Source organism: Mustela erminea, chromosome 7 (genome assembly GCF_009829155.1).
Source record: "Mustela erminea isolate mMusErm1 chromosome 7, mMusErm1.Pri, whole genome shotgun sequence".
NCBI classification, from domain to species: domain Eukaryota; kingdom Metazoa; phylum Chordata; class Mammalia; order Carnivora; family Mustelidae; genus Mustela; species Mustela erminea.
The window spans coordinates 18,074,885-18,097,469 of NC_045620.1; the positions used below are offsets into that span (position 1 = coordinate 18,074,885).

The following is a 22,585-nucleotide window of genomic DNA, read 5'->3' on the forward strand; positions in this document are numbered from 1 at the left end:
GAGCTAAAGGCAGAGACTTTAACCCAATGAGCCACCCAGGCGCCCTCCCGTGTCCCTTTTATCTAGGTTCCCCCATGGGAACATCTTGCCAAACCATAGTCCAGCATCACAGACAGGATGCTGACATTGTTAGAGTCAAGATACAGGACATTTCTATGACCACAGAGATCCTTCATGCTGCCCTTGATGGCCACATCCCCTTCCCTCCTGCCTTTTTCCCTTTGTAATTGGTGGTGACCACTAACCTGTTCTCCATTTCTATAATTCGTTACTTTAAGATTATTTCTTAAGATATGTACTAAGAATTTAAGAATATATATTATTAAATGGAATCATAACAATAAGGGCCCTAGGGGGTTAGCTTTTGTCACTCATCATAATCCCCTGTGACTCCTGCAGGCTGGTTTCTGTAACAGTACTGCCCTCCTCTTCATTGCTGTGTAGCAGTCCGTGGTCTGGATGTCCGAGTGCAGGGGTCTGCATTGTCTCCAGTTTCTGACTGTTAGAAGTAACTTTAGAAGCATCTGCACACAGATTTTCCATGACCACGCATTCCCGTTTCTGTGGGATAAATGTCCATAAGTACAGTTTCTGGATGATATGGTTACTGCATGTTTAGTTGTTTTTTTAAACTGCCAAGTTGGGGCGCCTGGGTGGCCCAGTGGGTTAAAGCCTCTGCCTTCAGCTCAGGTCATGATTCCAGGGTCCTGGCTCTCTGCTCGGCAGGGAGTTTGCTTTCCCCTCTCTCTCTGCCTGCCTCTCTGCCTACTTGTGATTTCTGTCAAATAAACAAATAAAATCTTGAAAAATGAAATAAAATAAGATAAACTGCCAAGCTGTTTCCAGCATGGCCATATCCCTTCCCATTGCTTCCAGCCACGCAGGAGCGGTTGGTCCACTTTCTCCTCATCTTTTGTTGGCTTTTGGAGTTGTCATCATTGTAACAGAGCCATTCTAATAGGTGTATAGTGATATCTGGTTGTTTTAATTTACATTTCCCTAATAACTGATGATGTTTAATGTCTTTTTATAGGTTTAATTGCCATCTGTAAGCCTCTTCAGTGAAATGTTTCATCGTGTCTTTTGCCCATTTTCTAATTGCATTGTTTGTTTCTTTGTTTTCCTGTTGGTATTTGAGAGCTCTTTATGTAATCCGCATACCAGGCTTTTGTCAAACATGTGGTTGCGGAGTACTTTCTTCTACCCATAGTTTGTCTTTTTATCCTGTTTACATTGTCTTTCACAGAGTAACAGTTTTTAATTTTGAGGAAGTCCAACTTACCAATTTCTCTTTTTATGGGTCATGCTTTTGGTGTTAAGTGTAAGAATTCTGCCTTTCTGTGGATCTCAAAGGTTTTCTTCTTTGCTTTCTACTAAAAGTTCCTTAGGTTTAACATGTAATTCTGGGGTCCATATTAAGTTAGTTTTCATGTAAATGGAGAGCATTAGATTCAGGTTCTTTTTTTTAACCTGTTGCTGGCCGGTTGCTCTAGAACCATTGGTTTTAAAGAGCTATCTTTTAAAAAAACGAAACAAAAAACTATCTTTTCTGCATTACATTGCTTTTACACCTTTGTCGAAGTATCAGTTGAGCAGATTTGTGTGGATCGATTTCAGGCTTCTCTGTTCTGCTCCATTGTTGCATTTGTCTGCCCCTCTGCCAGTAGTATGTAGTATCAATTATTGTAGCTATATCAGAAATCTTAAAATTGGATAGACTGATTCTTCCCACTTCTTTTCCAAAATTGTTTTGGCTTTTCTTATTCTTTTGCCTTTTCATATAAACTTTAGAATACTCTTATCTGTATCTACTGAAGTTCTTGCCGGAATCTTGCTAGGAATTGCATTAAACCCATATATCCCTTTCAGAATTGACCTTTACTATATCGAATCTTACTATATATCTCCCCATTGATTTCAAGCTCTTGATTTCTCTCACCACTATTTTGTAGTTTTACAGAGAGCAATTTCTGTACATGTTTGTAGATTTACATCTAAGTATTTCATTTCCTTTGGTGTGATTGTAAATGGGGTATTTATGTTTATCTTGTATCCTGCAAACTTGATCAGCACTATTTCAATTTAAGGTATTTCGTGATTTTCTATGTCAGCAATCCTGTCATCTGCATATACAAGGGTAGTGTTATTTCTTCTTTTCTGACGTATATGCTTTACATTTCTCTTTCTTGCCGTATTGCGTTGTCTGAAGCTTCTGGGACTGTGTTGAGTGAATGCTGAGAGCAGATGTTCTTGACCTTGTTCCTGATACTAAGGAGGAGGATACTCAGTCTTTCATCATTAAATATAACGCTAGGTCTAGGTTTTTTGAAGGTTGTCTTTATTGAAAATGAGGCATTTCCTTGTATCCCTAGTTTTCTGAGAATTTTTATCATGAATAGATGTTGAATTTTGTCAGATAAATTTTTTGCACCGATTAATATGATCGTGTGATTTTTCTTATTTAGCTTTTACTGTGGTAGATTACATCGACTGATTTTCAAATATTGAATCAGCTTTGCATCCCTGGATAAACTGGGATAAATGCCATTCAGTCATGGTATATGATTCTTAATGTTAAATTGTTTTATTTTCATATTGTTAAATTCTATTTGCTAATATTTTGTTAAGGATTTTTGCATCTATATTCATGAGGAATATTGGTCTGTAGTTGTCTTTCAGTACTATCCTTGTCTGCTTTTGATACCAGTTTAATGTTAACTTTATAAATGAATTGGGTGTTGCCTCCAACTGTTTTTTTGATAGAGGTTGTCTAGAATTGGTATTAATTTTTTTTTAATATTTAGTAGCATCCTCCCATGAAACCATCCTGGAGATTCCTTTTTGAGGGAGTTTTAAAATTATGACTCCTACTCTATTTTATATTGAGTAAGTTATAATCATTAGTGTTTTTTAAGGAATTTGATTTATTTCATTCAAGTTGTCAAATCTGCATGATGTTCATTTTATTCTTTTATCCTTTTGAATTATAGTGCTGTTCCCTGTTTCCTTCCTGATGCTGGAAATCTGTGTCTTCTCCCTTTTTTTCTTTATCTGTCTTACTAGAAATTTGTCTACGTTATCTTCTTCAGTAATCAGCTCTTTATTTCAGCTCTTTGTCTTCTCTTTTAATTTCACTGATCTCAGGAGCCTGGTGGCTCAGTCAGGTGGGCATCTGCCTTCAGCGAGGAGCCCCATGTCAGGCTCCCTGTTCAGTGGGGAGTCTGCTTCTCCCTCTCCCTCTCTCTCTGTGTGCGCGCTCATGTTCTCAGTCTGTCTCTCTCTCTCAAATAAATAAGTCTTTTTTTTTTTTTAATTTTTTTGTTACAATCCCACAGGCCCCTAATGCTCTTTTTTTTTTTTTAATCTATTTTTCTTTTTTTTAGATCAGGTACTTTATGGTTTTCTGTCTTTGAGTTCCCTAATTTTTTTCTTTTTCTCCTGCATTCTGCTGTGGAGATTGTCCGTCGTCGTTGTTTTGTTTTGTTTTTTAGAGTTTGGTTATTGTATTTTTCAAATCTAAAATTTCTTTTTGGTTCTTCTTTAGATTTTTGTTTCTTTGCAGAGATTTTTTTCATTTGTGGCATGCATGTTCAGAATTGCTCATTTGATGACTGGTTTAAATTCTTTTTTTTTTTTTAATAGGTTTCTTTTTAAAGGTTTTATTTATTTATTTGACAGAGATCACAAGTAGGCAGAGAGGCAGGCAGAGGCGGGGGTGGGGGGGAAGCAGGCTCCCTGCTGAGCAGGGAGCCTGATGTGGGGCTCGATCCCAGGACGCTGGGATCATGACCTGAGCCCAAAGGCAGAGGCTTTAACCCACTGAGCCACACAGGTGCCCCGACTGCTTTAAATCTTATGTCAAATTCTAAGATTTCTGTCATTTCAGTGGTAGCATTTATTGTCCTTTTTCATTCAGTTTGAGATCTTCCTATTTCTTGGTATGAAATGATAAGATTTTTTGCTGAAATCTGGATATTTTGGTATTGTAAGACTTGGGATCTTACTAAAACTTCTGTTTTAGCTGACTACTTCTGACTCCTGTCTTGCAGGGGAGTCGGGTAGGGGATGGATGCTGCCTTGTTGCTGCCAGGTAGGAGTAGAGGTTCACATTTCCAGCCAGCCCCCAATGAAACCTGAGGGGGATATTTTTCATTATTGCTACACCAGAATGGAAGTTCACCTCTGCCCATGGTCTTTGCTAACACTGTGGATGGGGATGGGGACCTCATTACTCCTTCTCAGCGATGAAAGTCCCAGCTCCCTACTTGGCTTTTTAACACCACCCCAGCAGGAGTATGGGGTGTTCTGTTGCAGCCTGGTGAAGGTGGAGGTCTAGATTCACCACTTGGCCTTCGGATGTGTTTGGCCATGGGTGTGTTGAGCCAGTATTTTTGTGTTCTTGGGCTAGGAGGTAGCAGGTATTGCCTTAACATTTTGTGTACTCCTAACATGCTTTTGTTGAGGCTTTTTTGTTTTGTTTTGTTTTGTCTGTACCCTTTGGCATTTCTAGGTAGCCAGCTTCTTTCTTCCCAAATCTAGTAATAAAAGTTCAAAAAGAAAATCATGAAACTCACCACTGTGTCATTCTCTGGGTCCCAAAGTCCCTAGCTGGTTTGCTTTCTCTCACCTTTCAGAGTTCTCTTACGTTTGTTTCATATATAATGTCCCGGGTTTTAAGAGGGCTTAGAGTGAGCAATAGGGATACATGCATTTTCCCAGAAGTCTGCATTGCATTTTACAAATGAGTTTCTGGGGCTTTCCATAAGCAGACTGAGACCTTACCAGGGCCCCAGCACCATTTGACCACACGTGTTCCCTGGCTTTGAGTTAGAGAGCAGATGAATCTGGTAGGATTTCATGGATTCTGAATCCCCGAGGTTACTGTACAGTTGTCCCCAACTGAGTGCATTGCCAGGATAATCTCTGATCTTCTCTTCACCACCACCCAGAAGTTACCAGTTCTTTTCTTTTGGTTCTAGTTGGGAGAATGTGTGGTATTTACTTTGGCTTCCATCAGCTCTAATTCCTGTAACAGTAACAATGACATCACTTCCCCAAAGTAGGAAATAATTATTGTTCAAAGTTTTGTTTCTATATCTCCCCTCGGTCTGAGAAGCAGTGGATTGAAGCAGATCAGCATGAAACTTCTGACCCTGACCTAAAGGAAGTTGGGTTCTGATGTCAGCAGTTGAAATCCAGGTTCTGCTATTCCGGTCCCTGGCTTCTCCTGTTACTCCTTTTGTCTGGAATTTAGGATGTGTTTTTCTGTAGAAACAATTCAAGTACCAGAGAAATGCAAGTAATGCCTTATACTTCATGGAAATTCACTTTTTCCAAAATACTTTCTCCATTTGTTGCCATCGATCCTTACCTCGTCTGAGGACATAAGCACTTCTGATGTTACTGCCCCCCTTGGAGGGCTGCGGTCACTTAGGCCCAGGAGCTTTAAAGAACTTGGCCAAATTCGTACAGCTACCAGGGGTTAGAGTTCAGACTAGATATTTTCTGGATATCCTCGTCTCGTGTTCCCTAATCAGGTATTGTTTTCATAGCCAAGAAAGCAGAAAGTATTTCAGCTGCCATACCTACCGCTTCTGTGGAAAGGCTGCCACTGCTTCTGTGGAAAGGCTGCCACCGCCAGCCGGGCTCTGAAAGATGTTCACAGTCAGGCTTATACGCTGAGCTGATCCGTCGATTGTGGAGACATCTGGGCACCGAATGCCTTATGACAGAATTGTAAAATAACTCAAGTTTCCTTACAGTAGGGTTAAACTTCTCTAGAACTACATTTTATTCATTTTTTAAATTAACACCTGTATTGTTTATTTTGCTTCTGAAACCCTAAAACCTGGGCTATAGAATATAATCAGAAGCAGATAGAATGGGGCACGGCTTCTGCCAGATTCTGAGGTGGACATATTATAAATAGATTAAGCTCACCTCTGATGCAGAGGGAGAGTCAACGTCTGAACGCGGTCTGCTCTCCCACCCCTGCTTCCCTTCCTTCCCATACCTCCTGCCCCAACCCCAAATACACTGGCTGGGTGTCTCCTTCTCCCAGTTCTGTTCACAGGCAGATCATCAGGCAGGGCTAAAGCTGCCCAAAGAGCCTGTATTGTCTAGAACTAGGGGAATTCCTCTGAATTAAATACACATGGGCACAGGGGACAGTTAATAGATTGGCACAATCCCAGTATCACAAGGAGCCCTAACACGTGTGTAAGTGGTTTCTGAATGTTCTGTCCCCTCCGCAGCCTTGCCTTCAGGTCATTCCAGGTAGGTTTAGGTAATTCTCAGAGTCCATAGGAAGAAGAAAGAGAAAAAACTGGCTTCCAAGGAGACTTCCTTATACCATCCCAGAAATCTGGCTCCTAGTTCGTTCCCTGCATTCTGTTAGTTTTCTCCTGGTGCTGCAAAGAACAAAACTGTTCTTTCTTTCCTCTCTGATAGGATTTTAAATTTTTTAAATTATTTATTTATTTGACAGAAATCACAAGTAGGCAGAGGGGCAGGCAGAGAGGGCGGGGGGAAGCAGGCTCCCCACTGAGCAGAGAGCCCGATGCGGGGCTTGATCCCAGGACCCCAAGATCATGACCTGAGCCGAAGGCAGAGGCTTAACCCACTGAGCCACCCAGGTGCCCCAGGATTTTAAATTCTTGAGGCCAGCTAACTACTAACCTTCGTGTTTTTAATGTCTCTTCAGGTGAAGTGCCTCTAGTTGTCTGCTTTCTTTATATTGTGTTGTCTCCAGACCCTCGCTGTTCCGGCGCCTTCCAGAGCACACTATAGATACAACCCTCTTAAGATGTCAGAGGGTCAGAGAATCAGGATGTCAGCGTTAGAAGGGACATTTGAGATCTAGTTTATACCCTTTCCCCCCGCTCTCTCTGCTTTAATACCAATAGAACTTGACTGGTAAACAGTTACAGATTGCCCACGCATCTGGAGTTCGTGAATATGCAGAGACTTTCTGCAGCGGTTAGGCTGAAAGTTTACCTGTGTTTGGAATGGTCTAGAGCTTCGAACTGTAAACAGAATCTCTCTTTATCAAACACGGTATGATATAGGGAGAGTAACAGCTCTTTTCACTAAAACGGTGACAAGGAGCAGCCCACTGATACAGTCACATCTTCTAATGAGGTGTCTTGTCCTCGCTCTGCAGCCGTGCCCACTTCTGACACAGAAGGTCTGTCACTGGAGGAAGAAGTCAGAGCCAGAGTGAGCTCAGAAGAACTCTTTTGAGAAACTTAATGCCTAAAATGGTCTAAATCCCAACGTAAGAAGAAGTCAGTTAGGAAGTAATAATTATTCTGTTCTTCCAAGTTCAGACATTGAGGGTTCTTTGCACTCGGTAGCAATGTCTGAGTGTGAAGTACTTCCCAGCTAACAGCGTGCTTCCCCTCCAGTTAGGCGTTACTCTTATCCCGTTCTAGTGAGAGCAGGAAGCTGAAATAATTTTCATCAGCTTCAAAAAAAGAAGTCCTACTGGCTAGAGGGCACAAGAGCTGTGTCTCTCCTTCTCAGTCTTTTTCTGTACCCTGCCCTCTTTCCCTGTTAAAGTCCTTGAATCACTTTAATGACATTTGGTGTGCATCTACTTTCCACATGAAGTTTATGCAAGAGTAGAATGCTGGATATGTTGTCCTGTGAAATGGAAGCCACAGTGGGATCCTTTTAATTCTGCCTCTGTTTATCCTGTTACCTCTCATAGAGCTCTTAACTTCTGGCCACCTCCTCTTTGTGTCCCTCAGTAGGGAGCTCAAAAGCCTCGTGTATGTCTTTCCCCCTATTTGATTTGGGTCTGGTAGAGTTGGTGACTCTGTCTTATTTTCCCACTGTGTTTAGGAGCACTGATCACACAGCGTGGCCAGCGTATCTCTCATGACCTCCAGACTATGGGCCCCGGAAGGACAAAGGTTCCATTTTTCCCACTGGTACAGCCCTTGGATCCAGGGCAGTTCCTAGCACTCGAGACACTCGTTTGCTCAGTGTAAGAGGACAGCTCCTTGCCTGTTGTGTTGATCCTAGGGTTTTGTTAGAACTCGGGAGACATTCCCCGGGTCTGCAGGTCCCACGGGGTCTTTGCTGCTGCCACCGCCTCCATCCACGTCAAGGCCAAATAGGGCAGGCAGCCAGGCCCGAAGGGGCCGGCCACAAACAAGGGAGACTGGACCTTCTGTTCTCAGTAACTAGGAGTCCGTGCATGTCACTGCCCTCAGTGGAGAAGTGACGTGTTTGGACTTAGTTCATGAACACTGCTCTGGATTCCGCCCCCTGTTGCTTCCACTGGCCAGAGCAGTCCTGCCCGGTGGTTAGAGCTCAGCCTCTGAAGTCAGATCTTCAGGGTTTCAATTCCACCTTCACCGCTTAATAACTATGTATGATCTTGGGTGAGAATGATCATCCTCCCCATTCCAGTGTCCTCCTGTCTAAATAGAATAATGAATGAAGGGAAAGTGCGTCAGAAGTACCATAGTGTCTGGAGACTCGCTGACCCGGGTCCCAGGAGACTTCCGTGGCTGCTGCTGCCTGCGTCCTCCAGCCAGCCTCACAGCACACAGCGCAGGTGAAAGACAGGACCAGGGAGGGAGGTTCTGTCTGGTAGTGGGGACTGTTGATCAGCATCTTACAGCCCCCACCACCACTCGGGAGGCGTTTGCTTTGGGCCAGCATTTGGTTCGACATGGGACGTAATCGACTCATTTGTGCCCCACAGTCACCCTATAAAGTATTACTGCCTCCACTTTGCAAATGAAGAAATGAGCTGGAGAGACTGAAACAGCGTGCCCAAGGCCAAGGGGCTGGGGACCCTCAGACTGCAGACCCAAATCAGATCACACGCACACTCCAGATGGGGACAGCACATGGTGTGACCCGTTTCCTTTGTGTTGTTTGCTGTTGTTACCTTTCCAGTTTCCTTTATTTTGCGGTTCTTGTGGTCAGCAGTCTGGACCCTTCATGCTGAAATGACAGATTCACACGTCCTCGAAAATGAATACTGAATTCAGATCGATCCACGGTCTGAGAGAGCACACGTTGAAACGCTCAATGCTAGCCTGTGTCCTTCAGACGCAGGACTTGCCCGGGGGCTCCCTGTGACCCCGCCCACCACGGCAGCCGCACAGACCACGCTCACTCTGCCGCGGCCGTTAGCTGAAGTCATGAGGCTTTCCCACTCGGGCTGCTGCTGGGCCAGGTGGTCTCTGTGCTGTCATTTCCAGAGGGAGGAAGTGCCTCCAGGAGAGGGCAGGGTATAGGGACAGGCACTTGCCGATCCCACAGTCTTGCCTTACTCGAGAGTCCGCCTGAGGCCATTCACGTTCCTAACTGTGCACCTGCAGAAGCCACGAGCGGGACCCAAAGGGAAATGTGCACGGCCTGCGTGTCTGCCTCACCCCAAGCTGGGAGCCCTCGTGCAGATCTGGGGTTTGGGGAAGCCCAAGTTAGCCACCCGTTGACGTAATAAGGAGCATGGTGGCTCTGGCGCCTCACTCCCATGTTTTGTAGGCTGTAGAACGTTCCTCCGTCTGGAAGCATCTATAATTATAAATGAGAGCATTCAGAGGATCTTTGCGGGTTCTGTGAGGATACTCAGACATGTGCTCCGTGGCAGGAAAGGATCCAGGACATGGTTGGTAGTGTTTTGCTTGTTTTGTACCCGCCCAAGAAGCGGGAAAGGACGAGGTAGCATATTTAAGTACCACTCCAGAACGGTACAGCAGATGAGCCTGAGGCCGCCCTCTCTCCACTTAGATGGCCAGAAGCCGTGTGGGCCAAGCGAGAGCGTTTGAAGTGATGTCCTCCAGCTCTAAGTACGTTCGCGCTCCAGAACAGACCTTCAACCCAAACTCTCGTTTTCCCTTTTTTTTTGGATGGTTGGAGTGGTTGTCATCAGACTACTGTGTGTGAAACCCGGCTGTGTGACCTTGGGCAAGTTACTGAACCTTTCTAGGGCTTGTTTTCTGCATCTGTAAAAGGAGGAGAGTCGTAGTTTCTACCTCGTGAAGCACTTCAGAGAACTAAAGGAGATGAGCCACGTAAAGGGTTTCACGTGTTCTCCATGATGTTATTTTGTAACAGAGAAAATGCGCCCCTGCTCCTCTCTGCCTTTTCAATTTTCTCTTTTCAGCCTCTTCCGTGGTATTAGGGACGTAGGACAACGGATAGAATTTTTACTGTTTCCAATCACAGGTGTCCGTTCCTACCGAGCCTAGATTCCTGGTCTGTGCTGTGTGCACTCGTCCAGGAGGCCGCGGACATTTCCGGTAAAGGAACCGGTAGTGAGTATCTTAGGCGTGGGAGCCACATTCAGTCTGTTGCACATTCTCTGCCTCTCCCCTGTGCCCATTTTCTTCTTCTCCCTTCCCGTTCTTTTTCTTCTTCCCTTCAAAGGTGTAAAAACTCTTCGTAGCTTGAGGGACATACAAAGACTCTACAGGCCACACAGATCCCTGACCTTTACTCTGATATGACCCTCCCTAACAAGGCCAGAGTCTCAAATCCTGGGGTTACTCTCTTTCATCATTCAGGTCAAAAGACAGTAAGTTTTCATGTTAAAAATGGGGCCCAGTTGAAAAATAGCACTCTCTCTTCTCCCATCCCCAAACTCCCCCACACACCATACATAAAGAACTTTCAGAGTTCCCTTCTGAGACCAAGAAAGGGTTTGTAAAGGGATCCATTAGAGCTAGTTTGACAAACACTCCAGCTTGGATAAGCTCATGCCTGCAAAATTACTCCAGATTCACTTGGAGCCTCAGTTGTGATTTTAATTTTAAATTCCTGGGGGTTTTGCGCCATCAGGACTCATGTCTGGAGCAGTCACGTTTTAGGACAAGAGCATCTGTTGCTGTGAAGTAAGCGAACCGTAATGAACATGAACATGATACTTTTCCACAGCAAAGGAAAAAAAAAAGAAACCAGAATGCAGGCACCACCTTTGTGAAGTGGCAGTATTAAATTGCAAGAGATGATGGTAATGCAAATATTTAAATTCACAGCTCAAGTCGTGCTTGTAAAATGCAATTGCCGGGGAGAGCACGCCAGCTCATCGTTCTTTCAGCGGATTCTCTGTAGACAGGATCATTACAGAATCATTCGTACAGTCCCAGTTAAAAATGCTCATTTGAAATAAACTGCTTTCTGGTTCTTTTAAAACTGCACAAGTAAGCTTTATTGACCGGGGACGATTGAGGTCTTTGAGGTGTTCGTGGGCAGGAAAGAACTCCTGCTCTATGAGGGCTGTCTGAGCTAGTTTGTCCTGGGCTGCGGCTTTTGCTGATGGCGTGGCTTCCTTTACCCCTTAGGAGAGTTCCAGTGATGGAGGCGATGGCATTTTTGGCGAAAAGAAGGAGGACAGCCGGGCAGGTGAGACTACGTCCCTCTGAAGGCAAAGAAGAGTAAGGTCGCGGTTTGTAGTTATCTTGGGGTTTACATGTAGTGAAAATAGGCTTTTTTAAGGAGGCTCTTTTAAAGCCAAGTTGACCTTCATCAGACTCTCCTGGAGTCCCACACAGAGCTTTAATGTAGCTCTGGCCAGCTCCCGCCACCGTTCTTAAAGTTCAGAAGTGAGATCTGTGGTATCTGAGGTCAGGATGGAGTCAGAGAGAGAAAGAGGAATTGTGGTTTTATTGATTTATTATTTATTTAATTAATTTAGGGAGAGAAATGTTAGAGAGGGTTTGTTCTCTCGTTTTGTTTTTTTCTGAATTTAAACTCAATAAAATGTTCTGCAGTTGGAAGACTCAGCTACACAAAAGCCCGTAGTTCTATTATGGAGAAGGCCATAGAGGGTCTGCTTGTTCCCATGCCTTAGAGCAAGATCCTTGGATCAGTTCTGGCCCTGTGGACGGACACATCCGTATGCGAGAGATGACCGAGCCAGCCACAGCGAAAGCTGTTTCTAGAGCAGAGTCGCAGCCCTTCCGGCCCTGCCGGGCTTCTGAGCGGGTTGATCTGGTCCTTGAGTCAGCTGTGGTTTTATTTAAACAAAACAACAAAATAGCCACCTTTGTTTTGGTTCCGTTTGTAAATACTAATATCCTCACTGATGTTTGAAGCCCAGGATGGCTCCGACCCAGACAAATCACCCTGGCCAGTTTCATCTGCTCTCACGGCTCGCCTCCGACGTCTGGTCACCGTGTACCAGCGCTGTAACCGCAAAGAACTCTGTCGACCAGAAATTCTGGGACCAGGTAACCAAGGATACTGGGTCCAGGAAGAGATGTTTAGGAGAACCTCAGAAATGGATCTCATCAACAAGGAAGCTCAAAAGAGGTAAAAGTCAAGGGCCAAAAGTGCATACAGAGCTGCCGATGAGTAAAGGTGACCAGGGGATGCTGATAGAGCTAGAGACCAAACATGTTCAGTGTGCTCATCTTGAACTTAAGTGGTCTCCAGAACTAAGTCCAGCCTCCAGTGATGATGTTGGCTGAGTTGACGAGGTCTAGGGACTTGGCTGGGGAGTTGATGAGATCTAGGAAAACCTTTGTTCACAATCCCCAGACTTTAATGATTTTCCAACTTGACCCTCTTCCTTAAGTTGGACCTCAATCCCTGGAAATGTGGTTTAAAACTAGCGTATATATCACATCACGTTCTTTTAGCAGCCAAGTAAATAGTGTGCATTGAAGCTGCCATATTGTAGCTACCAGTCTTTATCAAGCCTGTGAGAGCAGAAAGTACTATAAAATGCCAGCCCAGAACGAAGAGATGAATTATCAGGAATTACTTGCCCATCTGAGAGTCACACCAAAAATGGCTACAGAAGACCAGCACAAGCTAGGAGTGATGCCACCAGGAGAAATCAACAAAGCTATAGTTCTTAGAGTCTTTCTACCCACCCTTCTGATGTACCATCCAGTGAATTAAAAGAATACCAATACCAAAAACAAAAACAAAAAAAAGTAAAACCACCTTCTGACTTTATGAAATTCGGTAATTCAGGGAAAATACTGTCTTTCACAACTCCAAAGAGAAGAACTCAAGCCCGTCTTCCCTGCTTCTCACTCCTCCACCGAGCCCCTCACCCCACATTCCTGGCCTGACTCGCTCTGGGGATGGAGAGTACCGTGCCCAGGAGCCCCTCATGAAGACTGTGGGTAGGGGATAATCATCCAGCCACTTCCTGTCATTATCTCAACCATGAAGAATGTAAAGGCTGGAGAACCTTAGCGTCCCAGATACAGGCTACGTGCCTACATAAAACCAAAACAAAGCCAACATGAACTAGGGTGGGGAGAGTTGTGTAGCTCAGGGAGTTGCTTCCCTTCTCTGGACCAGTCTCTTCATCGGGAAGGGGGGGGGTAAATTTCAGGTCCCTCCAGGATTCTGTGTTGTCATACATACATAGTATTTTAAGACCTTCATCTCCCATCAGTGGAAACAAACTAGGTAGTCTCTAAAATTAATAAATGAAGAGATCACAAGTCTGCACACGTGACTGAAACATAGATAAATACTGGGAGAAAAAGTTGAGATTTGAAAGTGGTGGTAGGATACGGGCTATTTTCATTATAAGCCTCTCACCCCAACTTAACTTAAATAAAGTATAAAGTAGGCAAACCAGGCCTACCTGCTTTCTTGAGTCCGCGGACTCTCCTAGTAGGCTCTCATTAAGTAAGTAGTTGTTGGCCTTTTTTTTTTTCCTTAAGGGAAAGCAGCTCACTCTTCCTTTCTGGTTAAATCCCAAGGTGGACTAGGAGAGAGCAAGCAGACTTCTACAGAGCGGTGTCCTCCTTCGGCGTCGTTTATGATCAAGAAAAGAAAACTTTTGACTGGACACAGTTCCGCATCATTTCCCGTTTGGACAAGAAGTCGGATGAGAGCCTGGAGCACTACTTCTATAGTTTTGTGGCTATGTGCCGGAACGTGTGTCGTCTGCCCACGTGGAAGGATGGCGGTGAGAATGCTCTCCGTCCGTGGGTCCCCGATGAGACAGGGAGAGGGCATGTGTATTTTCAGGTACAGAATCACTTCAGGTAGGCTCGGTTCTAGGAGTAGAATCTGCCTGAAGAATTCAGGGAAAGACAAGTGAGTTTTCACAAATTCGTGAACTGCTCTTTGGGTCCACTCTCATAAAATGAAATCTCTCTCCCAAAACGATGCCATGTCAACAGAAATTGAAATTGAGGTTAACAGGGCGCCTGGGTGGCTCAGTGGGTTAAAGCCTCTGCCTTCCGCTCAGGTCATGATCCCAGGGTCCTGGGATCAAGCTCTGCATCCGGCTCTCTGCTCAGCAGGGAGCCTGCTTCCCCCTCTCTCTTCCTACCTGCCTCTCTGCCTGCTTGTGATCTCTGCCTGTCAAATAAATAAATAAATAAAAATAAAATCTTAAAAAAAAAAAAAGAAATTGAGGTTAACACCGCACAGAAGTATTGAGAGGCTAGTGTTAATTACCTTCTCCAGCATATTGTTAAGTCTCAGAGATTGACTCTGGTGAACTTCGCTTCTGCCGTACATTATATTGTAAGAACTTGAACTCGTTTCCCGTGTATTGACTTGTAGCTACGGAAAGTAAATGGCTGTCTTTCCACATGCCCCAGCCGGGAGAGACGCCTTCTGAGAAATTGCTTCCTGGCGGGGATGCAGCCGCTTCCTCCTCGTCCCTCTCCCGCCTCGCGCCTGTAGGTGAACTAGATACGGCCCATCTGACTGTGCTGTGGAAAAGCTAAAACAAGCCTGGAGTCCAGCCCGTGTGGGTCCTGGGCTGACAGCAGCATGCCCCGTGTGACGTGGTTAGGGTGTTCTCATTAAAACCAGGGAGCTGGATAGATTGTAAGGACCTGGGCCTTACAGCCCCACTGACGAGACCTGGCCTCGAATCCTGGTTCTGGCCCCTGGAGCGTATCTGAGCTTCCTTCCTCATCCTTCAGATGGGGGCAATGATGCTACAGCCTAGCATTGCCGTGAGAACTCAGTGACGTGTGTACAGTACTTGGGCACAGAGTACATGCCTAGTAAACGAGAGCTTATCTTCTAGAACCAGAGTTCTCGTGCTCCTCCCTCACCCTCACTGGGTCTGTCCTAGTTTCATAGAAACCTTCCCTTCTCGTAGCTTTTCATGGTGTCGGGGGCACACACATCAAAGACTGTATGCCAGGGAGGGAAGCACTTAGACCGGAGACACGGGGGCTCAGTTGGGTGGCGGGTGTCCTGGGGCTGCCTTCAGTGATAGGCTCTGTGTTGGCCTTTCCAGGTCCCCCAGATCCCAGCATCTACGTGGAGCCCATCACTGAGGAGCGGGCCGCGAGGACTCTGTACCGCATCGAGCTGCTGCGGAAGGTCCGCGAGCAGGTGTTGAGGTGTCCGCAGCTGCACGAGCGCCTCCAGCTCTGCAGGCCCAGCCTCTACCTCCCGGTCTGGTGGGAGTGCGGGAAGCACGACCGAGACCTGCTCGTCGGCACCGCCAAACACGGCCTGAACCGCACTGACTATTACATCATGACCGACCCCCAGCTGTCCTTCCTGGACGCCTACAGGAACTACGCCCAGCACAAGAGAACGGACACCCAGGCCCCAGAAAGTCTCTGTTGCCTTTACCAGACCAACTCTAAACTATACGAATCTCTCACGTACACTCAGATGAGCAGGACTTCAGAGCCCCTTGAAAGTGAGCCTGAGAACCTCGTGAAAATAGAAGGTAGAGATGGTCACCCCACTCCACCTGGGGTCAGTTTATCTGACATGACTTGTGAAAACTTTATTTCTAAAGTTCAGGATGTCATGTCCGTCACCCACGACGAAAGTCTGCTGCCCGAGTGCTTGGAGGGCATGATGTATGGTAAGAAGGCCCTGAGTCGGGAGCCAGGCTCTTTCCAGGAGAGCCCCACTACCAGGACAGAACCCAGAAGGGATGCGCTGGCCCTCTCAGCAGGCGAGGACGGGAACTGCCAGCCTGGTGGCCGAGAGGCAGAACTACCTGCGGGCCCCTCTTTTCTGAGCAGCTTAGAAGCAGGAGTAGCTCAGATGAACATCAAAAATGGAAAACATCTGTTGCTCTCTCTTTCCAGGAAAGGGGACTTGTGCAGTGAGACAGGGCAGAGACCTGAAAGCATCGGGCAGCTGGAAGCCAAGTGCTTAGCTTCCCCTTCCTTGGATCAAGGAAATGAAAGTGGGTTTGTAGACATGTGCAATCTTAGTGTCTGTGACTCCAGAAGAAGCCTGTCATCAGATCAGCAATTAATTGATTTATTAGAAAACAAAAGTTTAGAAAGCAAATTGGTTTTGAGTCAGAACCACAGCGATGAGGAGGAGGAGGAGGAGGAGAATGAAGAGGACAATGTGGGCGCGGCGGCAGGCCTGAGGGAACGGCCCGAGGTTGTGCATCTGGCCGATCCCACAGCCGACATCCTGAGGGAGAAGAGCCGAGGCTTCCATGTGGAGGAGGCCAAGAGAGGAACCCTGGAGGCCGTCAGCCAGAATCCTGGACCGCGGGGGGCGCTTCCTCAAGCAGCCTGTCAGTGTCACTGCAAGCACACGGGGAGGTGGACGCGTGGCCTCGAGAACGAGGAGTTTGAAGGGGAGAAACCCAAGGGTTATAACGCAGACGCGTACAAAAGCAAAACCAGTAGCATCCCAGTGGAGGCTGAGCCCCCCGCTCCTCCCGCAGAGCCCGCCCAGGGGAAGCACGAGCTGTTGAGCGAGCCTTGGAAAGACAGTGCAGAGGGGAAGAAAGCTTTTGCTGTGTATCCAGAAGCCAGTGAGCTCAAGTCCGAAGATGCGGATTTTGAGAGCAAAGATGATTATGACAGAGAGGGGAACGGCCACACTCAAGGTACAGTCGGTGAGGGCTGTGGTATTTTTGGTGAGCCGGTCCTCACGTGGCGGGGTGCGGGGTGGGGAGATGTGCGGCTTCTGAGTCACACCTGTACACGTTCCCTGCGGTCTAAGACCAGGCCTTGTCTGAAGGTGAGACAAAGTAGCTTAGCACTGATCATTCTAGAACACTGAGGAGGATTGTGAACAGTGGTAGCACCTTTGTTGCATCAGCCGTGTAGCTTGGGAGGGGCTTACAAGCTGCTTTCTCGGTGGTAGACACTAGATGCCGCTCGGAGGGGAAGGAGCTTGTTCTTCCACCAGGTGAGGACCTTCCAGCCGGTTAAAGTAGAAAAGCTTAGGAGCATCAAGCACCTCCAGTTTTCTAGAGGGAGAGTTAATTTTTCAGGAACTCCACAAAAATACGAGTAAATGTTACCTCATTTAGGTGAGCAAAGATAGTGCTGTTTATTCATATCATTATCCAAACCTTGTGATTTGATATTGGTGCATTTGGTTTAGATTCATTTTAATAACTCAACAGGGATAAAAATAACAATTACAAGTAACTCAACAAAAATACAGATAGATTTGAGCTTTTTAAATAGGGAAGTCTTAAATAAGGCTTCAAGTTAAGAGGACTTTTTAAATGTTAAGAGTCTAAATGACTCAGATATTTCTGTGCCTCGGAGGATTTAAATACATTGATTAGAGATTCTGAGCAACAAGAAATGGTTTTTAACTTTTTTTTACTGTTGTTTTTACTTCTTCGGGGCCAAGAGGGCATATTATAGTGAAGAAAGATCATTCTGTTTATCCTTATTACTGTCAAAAAAAACCCAAAATCCCTGTTCACATCTGGCCTGATGCCGGGACTGGTATGCCGGGATTTAGAGAGAGAGCCGTCTCCTTCTGTGACAGTGACTTTCATATTACAGAAGGAAAGGGAGGGGAGCTCAGGCAAGCTCCCCTGCATGTTCTAACTTTCCTTTTTTTGGTAAGCTCACCCTTGGCCTAGTCCTTGTGATTAGTGACTCCCTTGAGACGGGTTCCAAACTCAAGTTAAAATTGACACGCTAGCTAGGATAATGAAGAGAGGCTACTGAAAGGAATTTAATCGATTTGTTGCCCCAGCTGACACGGGGCGGGAGGTAGGGGGGCCGTCTCTGACCTTGTCTGCCCTCAGCCTAGGCCACAGAGGATCACTGCCATGTGTTAGATTATAAAACGCACATTGTTCTTTTAACCTTGTTGTGGGGGAAATCACCAAATAGTCCGTGGACATCGAGGCAGTGAACTGAGTACAGAGTTTGGGAGAGTATGGGTTAGAGGAGAAGCATCTGTCTACCAATGCCGTCTGCTGCAGCTTCGGTGAGCGGCACACACACCCATGGGTGGGCCCCCTTGCACCAGTGCTTTTCCAAATGCTTTCGCAGCCCTCAGAAGGGGTCTTCCACACACAGTAGACATGGAACAGGTGGGGCAGAAGGGCTCGGTCTGTTTCTGCACCTGGAAGTCTGCCGTAAAGGAGCAGTGACTTTACAGCTGTCAGGGCCAGCCCCAGATCTCCTGGCTGTGTTTCCAGGGTTTTCTCTCACACATCATTACTTTTTCTTAAAACTCAAATCCAACCTCTCTGCTTAAAACCTTTCAGTGATGCCTCCCTTCAGATCGAGAATAAAATTCAAATTGTCTACCATTACAGAATTCAGCATTATCTAAATGATTCTACCCTTCTGCTCTCACCTTTTTACTTCCCCCCAGGAAAGTTCCTCAGCACATCCAGAATAGCCATTGTCCTCCTCTTCCTGGGGGCTCTCTCCTTTGAGAAGCCCTCCCTTCCGCCCACTCTTACTCCATATCATGGCAGCTTGTTTCTTTTCGTAGCACTTGCCGCTGTTTATAATTGTGTTCATTTATTACTACTGTTTTCCTGACTGTCTGTCCCCCGTGAACCATAAGAGCCTGAGGGCCACATCTGTCTCGTATATCCTTGAATCCGCTGGCCTAGCAAGGACCTGTTCGTGGTGAGAGGTCCCTGCAGCTCCCTAGACTTGGTGCACAGTCTCCAGTGAAATCTCCACATTTCAGAGGATCAAATTCCATGTCATTTCACCAGAACAGAGGCTCACAACTTTTCCTGCACTGGATGTTTTGCTACTCTGTGCTCATTCCCTATCATTCCCTCCCTTAGTAGTAAGTGGTAGTAAGTAGTAAGTATCCATTTCACACGGATAATAAAGTTTCACCACTGAAACTTTAAAGAATGAGCTGCATTTCCATTTCTTTCCATCAGTGAAGTAATTTGAGTGTTCTAGCTTTCTTTGCATCATTTTTTACATGAAGCAGGTCTATTTTACCTTTGTTATAAGTTTCAGGACCTTTCACCTATTGTCATTAACATCAGCATCTTGCTGTGTTACATTTCAAAGACTGTGCCTTCAAACGGACAAGAGTATTACAGTGTTCAGTTCCGTCCTGCCAGCCGCACTGCATGTACAAGCCTCTCGGTGCTCATTCCACTCTCACTCTTGGGTACACAGGACAATCTCCTGTTTTCTTTGGTTGTTTCCGTTGGTGTGTGCATGCAGAGTTACCACGTGACTTGCACGGGTAGCCCTAGAGAAAGGATCTGCATGTATGGCTTAACTGATAGGGTTCTGCCGGAAATAGCATGGTAATTACTGTTCAATTTCAAATAAGCACTAAATGGGCTAAGTTTTTGAAAAGAGAGATCAGGTGGCCTAATCGTTCAGCTCATTACTGTCTCCCAAGTACCAGATTAATTTTCTGAACCCTTCTTTGCAGATTACCCAGGGAAGTACTCTGAGGAGGAGAGCAAAAGCTCGACATCAGGCATCGCAGGAGACCTTGGGGATGACCTGCAGGAGGCTCGGGCTCCCACCATTGCTCAGCTGCTCCAGGAGAAGACCCTCTTTTCCTTCTCCGAGTGGCCGAAGGTACTCCCCAGAGCATGCGTTCTCTACCCAAAGCATTCTCAGCTTGTAGAGTATTTCTGAGTATAAACTCAGAGAAATGTGTAATGTCTTGAAAAAGTATTAATAATGTCACATTTAAACATTAAGGAAAGAGACACTTGGCTAATTAGACCAGAAGATAAAACTGTCTTCATATATAAAGCACTATGGCTTTAATTTTCACTGTCTAGACCATAGAACTTAAGTATTATAAGACTTGTAAAGTGAGTACATCTGCGTGTGCTATCTTCCTAATCAGCTCCTCCTGGTTAGAAAAAGGTGACACGTGATCTCTAGGGACTTTGTGAATTTGGGTAGCTTGGTACTTACTCCTCAAAACTTTTGGTCTTTTTTATAGGATCGCGTGATAATCAACCGCCTGGATAATATCTGCCATGTGGTGTTAAAGGGGAAGTGGCCTTCCAGCCAGCCGTACGAGCCCTCGGGCACACTGCCTACACCGGCCTTAAGCAGCAGTGCTGGTTCTCGGAGCAGCGCCTCGGAGCCGGAGGCCTCGGAACACGGCTTCAGCAGCAGTGCGGCGCTGGTGGCCCAGATCCAAAAGGTGAGGGCCGCTTGGCACTTCTCACTCGAGTCATTCGTTCAGCAAATACTGCGTGGAGAGGACTTCCTTCTCTTTCTACTTTTGGTTTTCTCTTTGGTTTCTTCCTTTTCCTTCTATAAAGTCACTGGTATTCATTGAAGAATTTAGATTTTGTCCTGTAGGCAGCAGGGAGCTACGGAAGTTTGCTCCGGGAAGTGCATGGTGAAAACCGGGCTTTCCAGCTCGGCAGGAGTAAGTGGTGTGCAGGTCCTTGGGAGAGGAGGGTCGGGAAAGAAGAGGGCCAGAGGCTGGGAGGCCGAGTGGGGATCTGAGGAGGAGATGAGGTCTTCGACCAGGCTGGTGGTGGGGTGGGTACTAACAAGGGGGCGGGCGTCGGCGGGCACGGCCCAGTGACTGGCGAACATACTGAGAGCGGGAGGCGTGAATGGACCAGTGTATTCCACACTTGGAAGACCACGAGAATGATGGCAGCTGATAGAAATTAGGGAAATCAGAGAATGGTTTTTATAAACACAGGCTATAACTCAAGTTTAATTTGAGATACATTGTTAGCACACAGGCTCGCGCTCTCCCAAGTGCACATGCGAACCTGTAGGGACCTTGAAAAGCTGCTGGTTTTGATTTAATGCGTCAGGGCTGTAGACTGAGCGTTGGAATTTTTTTAATTTTCCAGTGGATTCTAATGTACAGTTGAGGTTGATTCCCCAGATTACGGTCCTGCACCTCTGGGGGTAATTCATAGACCAGCGGCGTTATCAGCACCTGGAAACCTGTTAGACCTACAGAATCTCAGGCCCACTGAAGGGAATTGACATTTGAACAAGCTCTCCGGGCGAGGGTGCCAGGATGGCTCACTGGTTAAGCATCTGACTTCAGCTCAGGTCATGATCCCAGGGTGTTAGGATCGAGTCCTGCATCGGGCTCCCTGCTCACAGGGGAGTCTGCTGCTGCCTTTACCTCTGCGGAGCGTGCACGCTCTCTCTCTCTCAAAATCTTTTTTTAAAAAATTGAAAACAAGCTCTCCAGGTTATTTGGTGCTAAAATCTGAGAAGGCTTGAGTGGAAAGAACTTCTCAGAAGTTGATTAGGAACCCTAGTCGGCCCAAGGAAGTCAGGCCCGGAGAAGGAGCTGCCATTCAGCCGCAGAAGTGGCATTCAGACCTCTCTCGCCACCTGTGTGTGTTTGCAGGAGAGCTTCCTGGCTCCAGTATTCACAAAGGACGAACAGAAGCACAGACGTCCCTACGAGTTTGAGGTGGAAAGGGATGTGAAGGCCCGGAGCCTGGAACACTTCTCTGCCACCCACGGGCACCCCCCCGTCGTCCTCAATGGCTGGCACGGGGAGTCTGCAATAGATCTCTCCTGCACGTCAGAGGGGTCCCCAGGAGCCACGTCTCCTTTCCCGGTGAGCGCCAGCACCCCTAAGATCGGGGCTATCGGTTCACTTCAAGGAGCCCTCGGCATGGACTTGTCTGGGATTCTGCAAGCCGGCCTGATCCATCCAGTGACGGGACAGATTGTCAACGGAAGCCTCAGAAGAGACGACGCTGCCACGAGGAGGCGGAGAGGGAGACGGAAACATGTTGAAGGGGGGATGGACCTCATCTTTCTGAAGGAGCAGACGCTTCAGGCAGGAATCTTGGTGGGTATATGAGACCATTAAATAAAACCTTGACCTTTCCACCCTGAGTAATAAACCCTTCCTCATCAGACACACGATTTTTAAATTTGTGGATCTTTTATCCCATTTCAAATATCCTGGTTAATTTCTCTTGTTACAAGTTGCCCAGTCTTTTCTAGAAACACATTTAACCCATTACAGACCCTTCACCTGCATGCAACCTGAAGATACGAGCCAGGGGTCTTGCCGTTTCAAACACACACAGCCCAGACACCCGGCCCCGTGTTTCAGAAGAGCTGCTGGTGACTGAGTGAAGCAGAACAGCGGGGCTGAGTTTGTGCCAGTGGTGCTCTGGGTTAGCGGGTTTTCCAGGAGCTGGGCTTTGTGGGGGGAACAGGGGTCAGGATCCCGACTCTGCTCTCTGTGTTGATCCTGGCTTTTCTACTTGACCTGCTGGGCTCCGTGGGGCACACCGCGGTGCCTCACTTGCTCCTCTGTGAAGTGGGCCAGTCGCATCTCCCCCAGAGAGCTGCTGTGAGGGTTCACCAGCGTCATGCCAAGACAGTCTAAACCCAGAGGAGATCATTGTAAACAACAGATAAGGTTCGAAGCTGTATGCCTGGCCGAGAGAGGTCGCCTCAGACTCTGCCTAATGTGTCAAAGACAA

At 46.6% G+C, this 22,585-nt stretch overlaps 1 protein-coding gene across 8 annotated transcripts in view; it reads left to right on the forward strand.

Moving 5' to 3' along the window:
- The window catches only part of CHD6 (chromodomain helicase DNA binding protein 6), a 194,400-nt gene that overhangs the window by 159,826 nt on the left and 11,989 nt on the right, over positions 1-22,585 (forward strand). For 7 of the 8 annotated variants that reach the window (XM_032350647.1, XM_032350643.1, XM_032350646.1 and 4 more), the window contains 8 exons: positions 4,050-4,090; positions 11,307-11,367; positions 12,065-12,276; positions 13,692-13,900; positions 15,197-16,774; positions 19,564-19,715; positions 20,092-20,298; positions 21,487-21,939. In XM_032350647.1, the coding sequence (XP_032206538.1) occupies positions 4,050-4,090; positions 11,307-11,367; positions 12,065-12,276; positions 13,692-13,900; positions 15,197-16,774; positions 19,564-19,715; positions 20,092-20,298; positions 21,487-21,939 (2,913 nt within the window). Of the gene's footprint in view, positions 1-4,049; positions 4,091-11,306; positions 11,368-12,059; positions 12,277-13,691; positions 13,901-15,196; positions 16,775-19,563; positions 19,716-20,091; positions 20,299-21,486; positions 21,940-22,585 lie in introns of all 8 variants that reach the window. The other variant, XM_032350648.1, reaches the window with a different exon arrangement.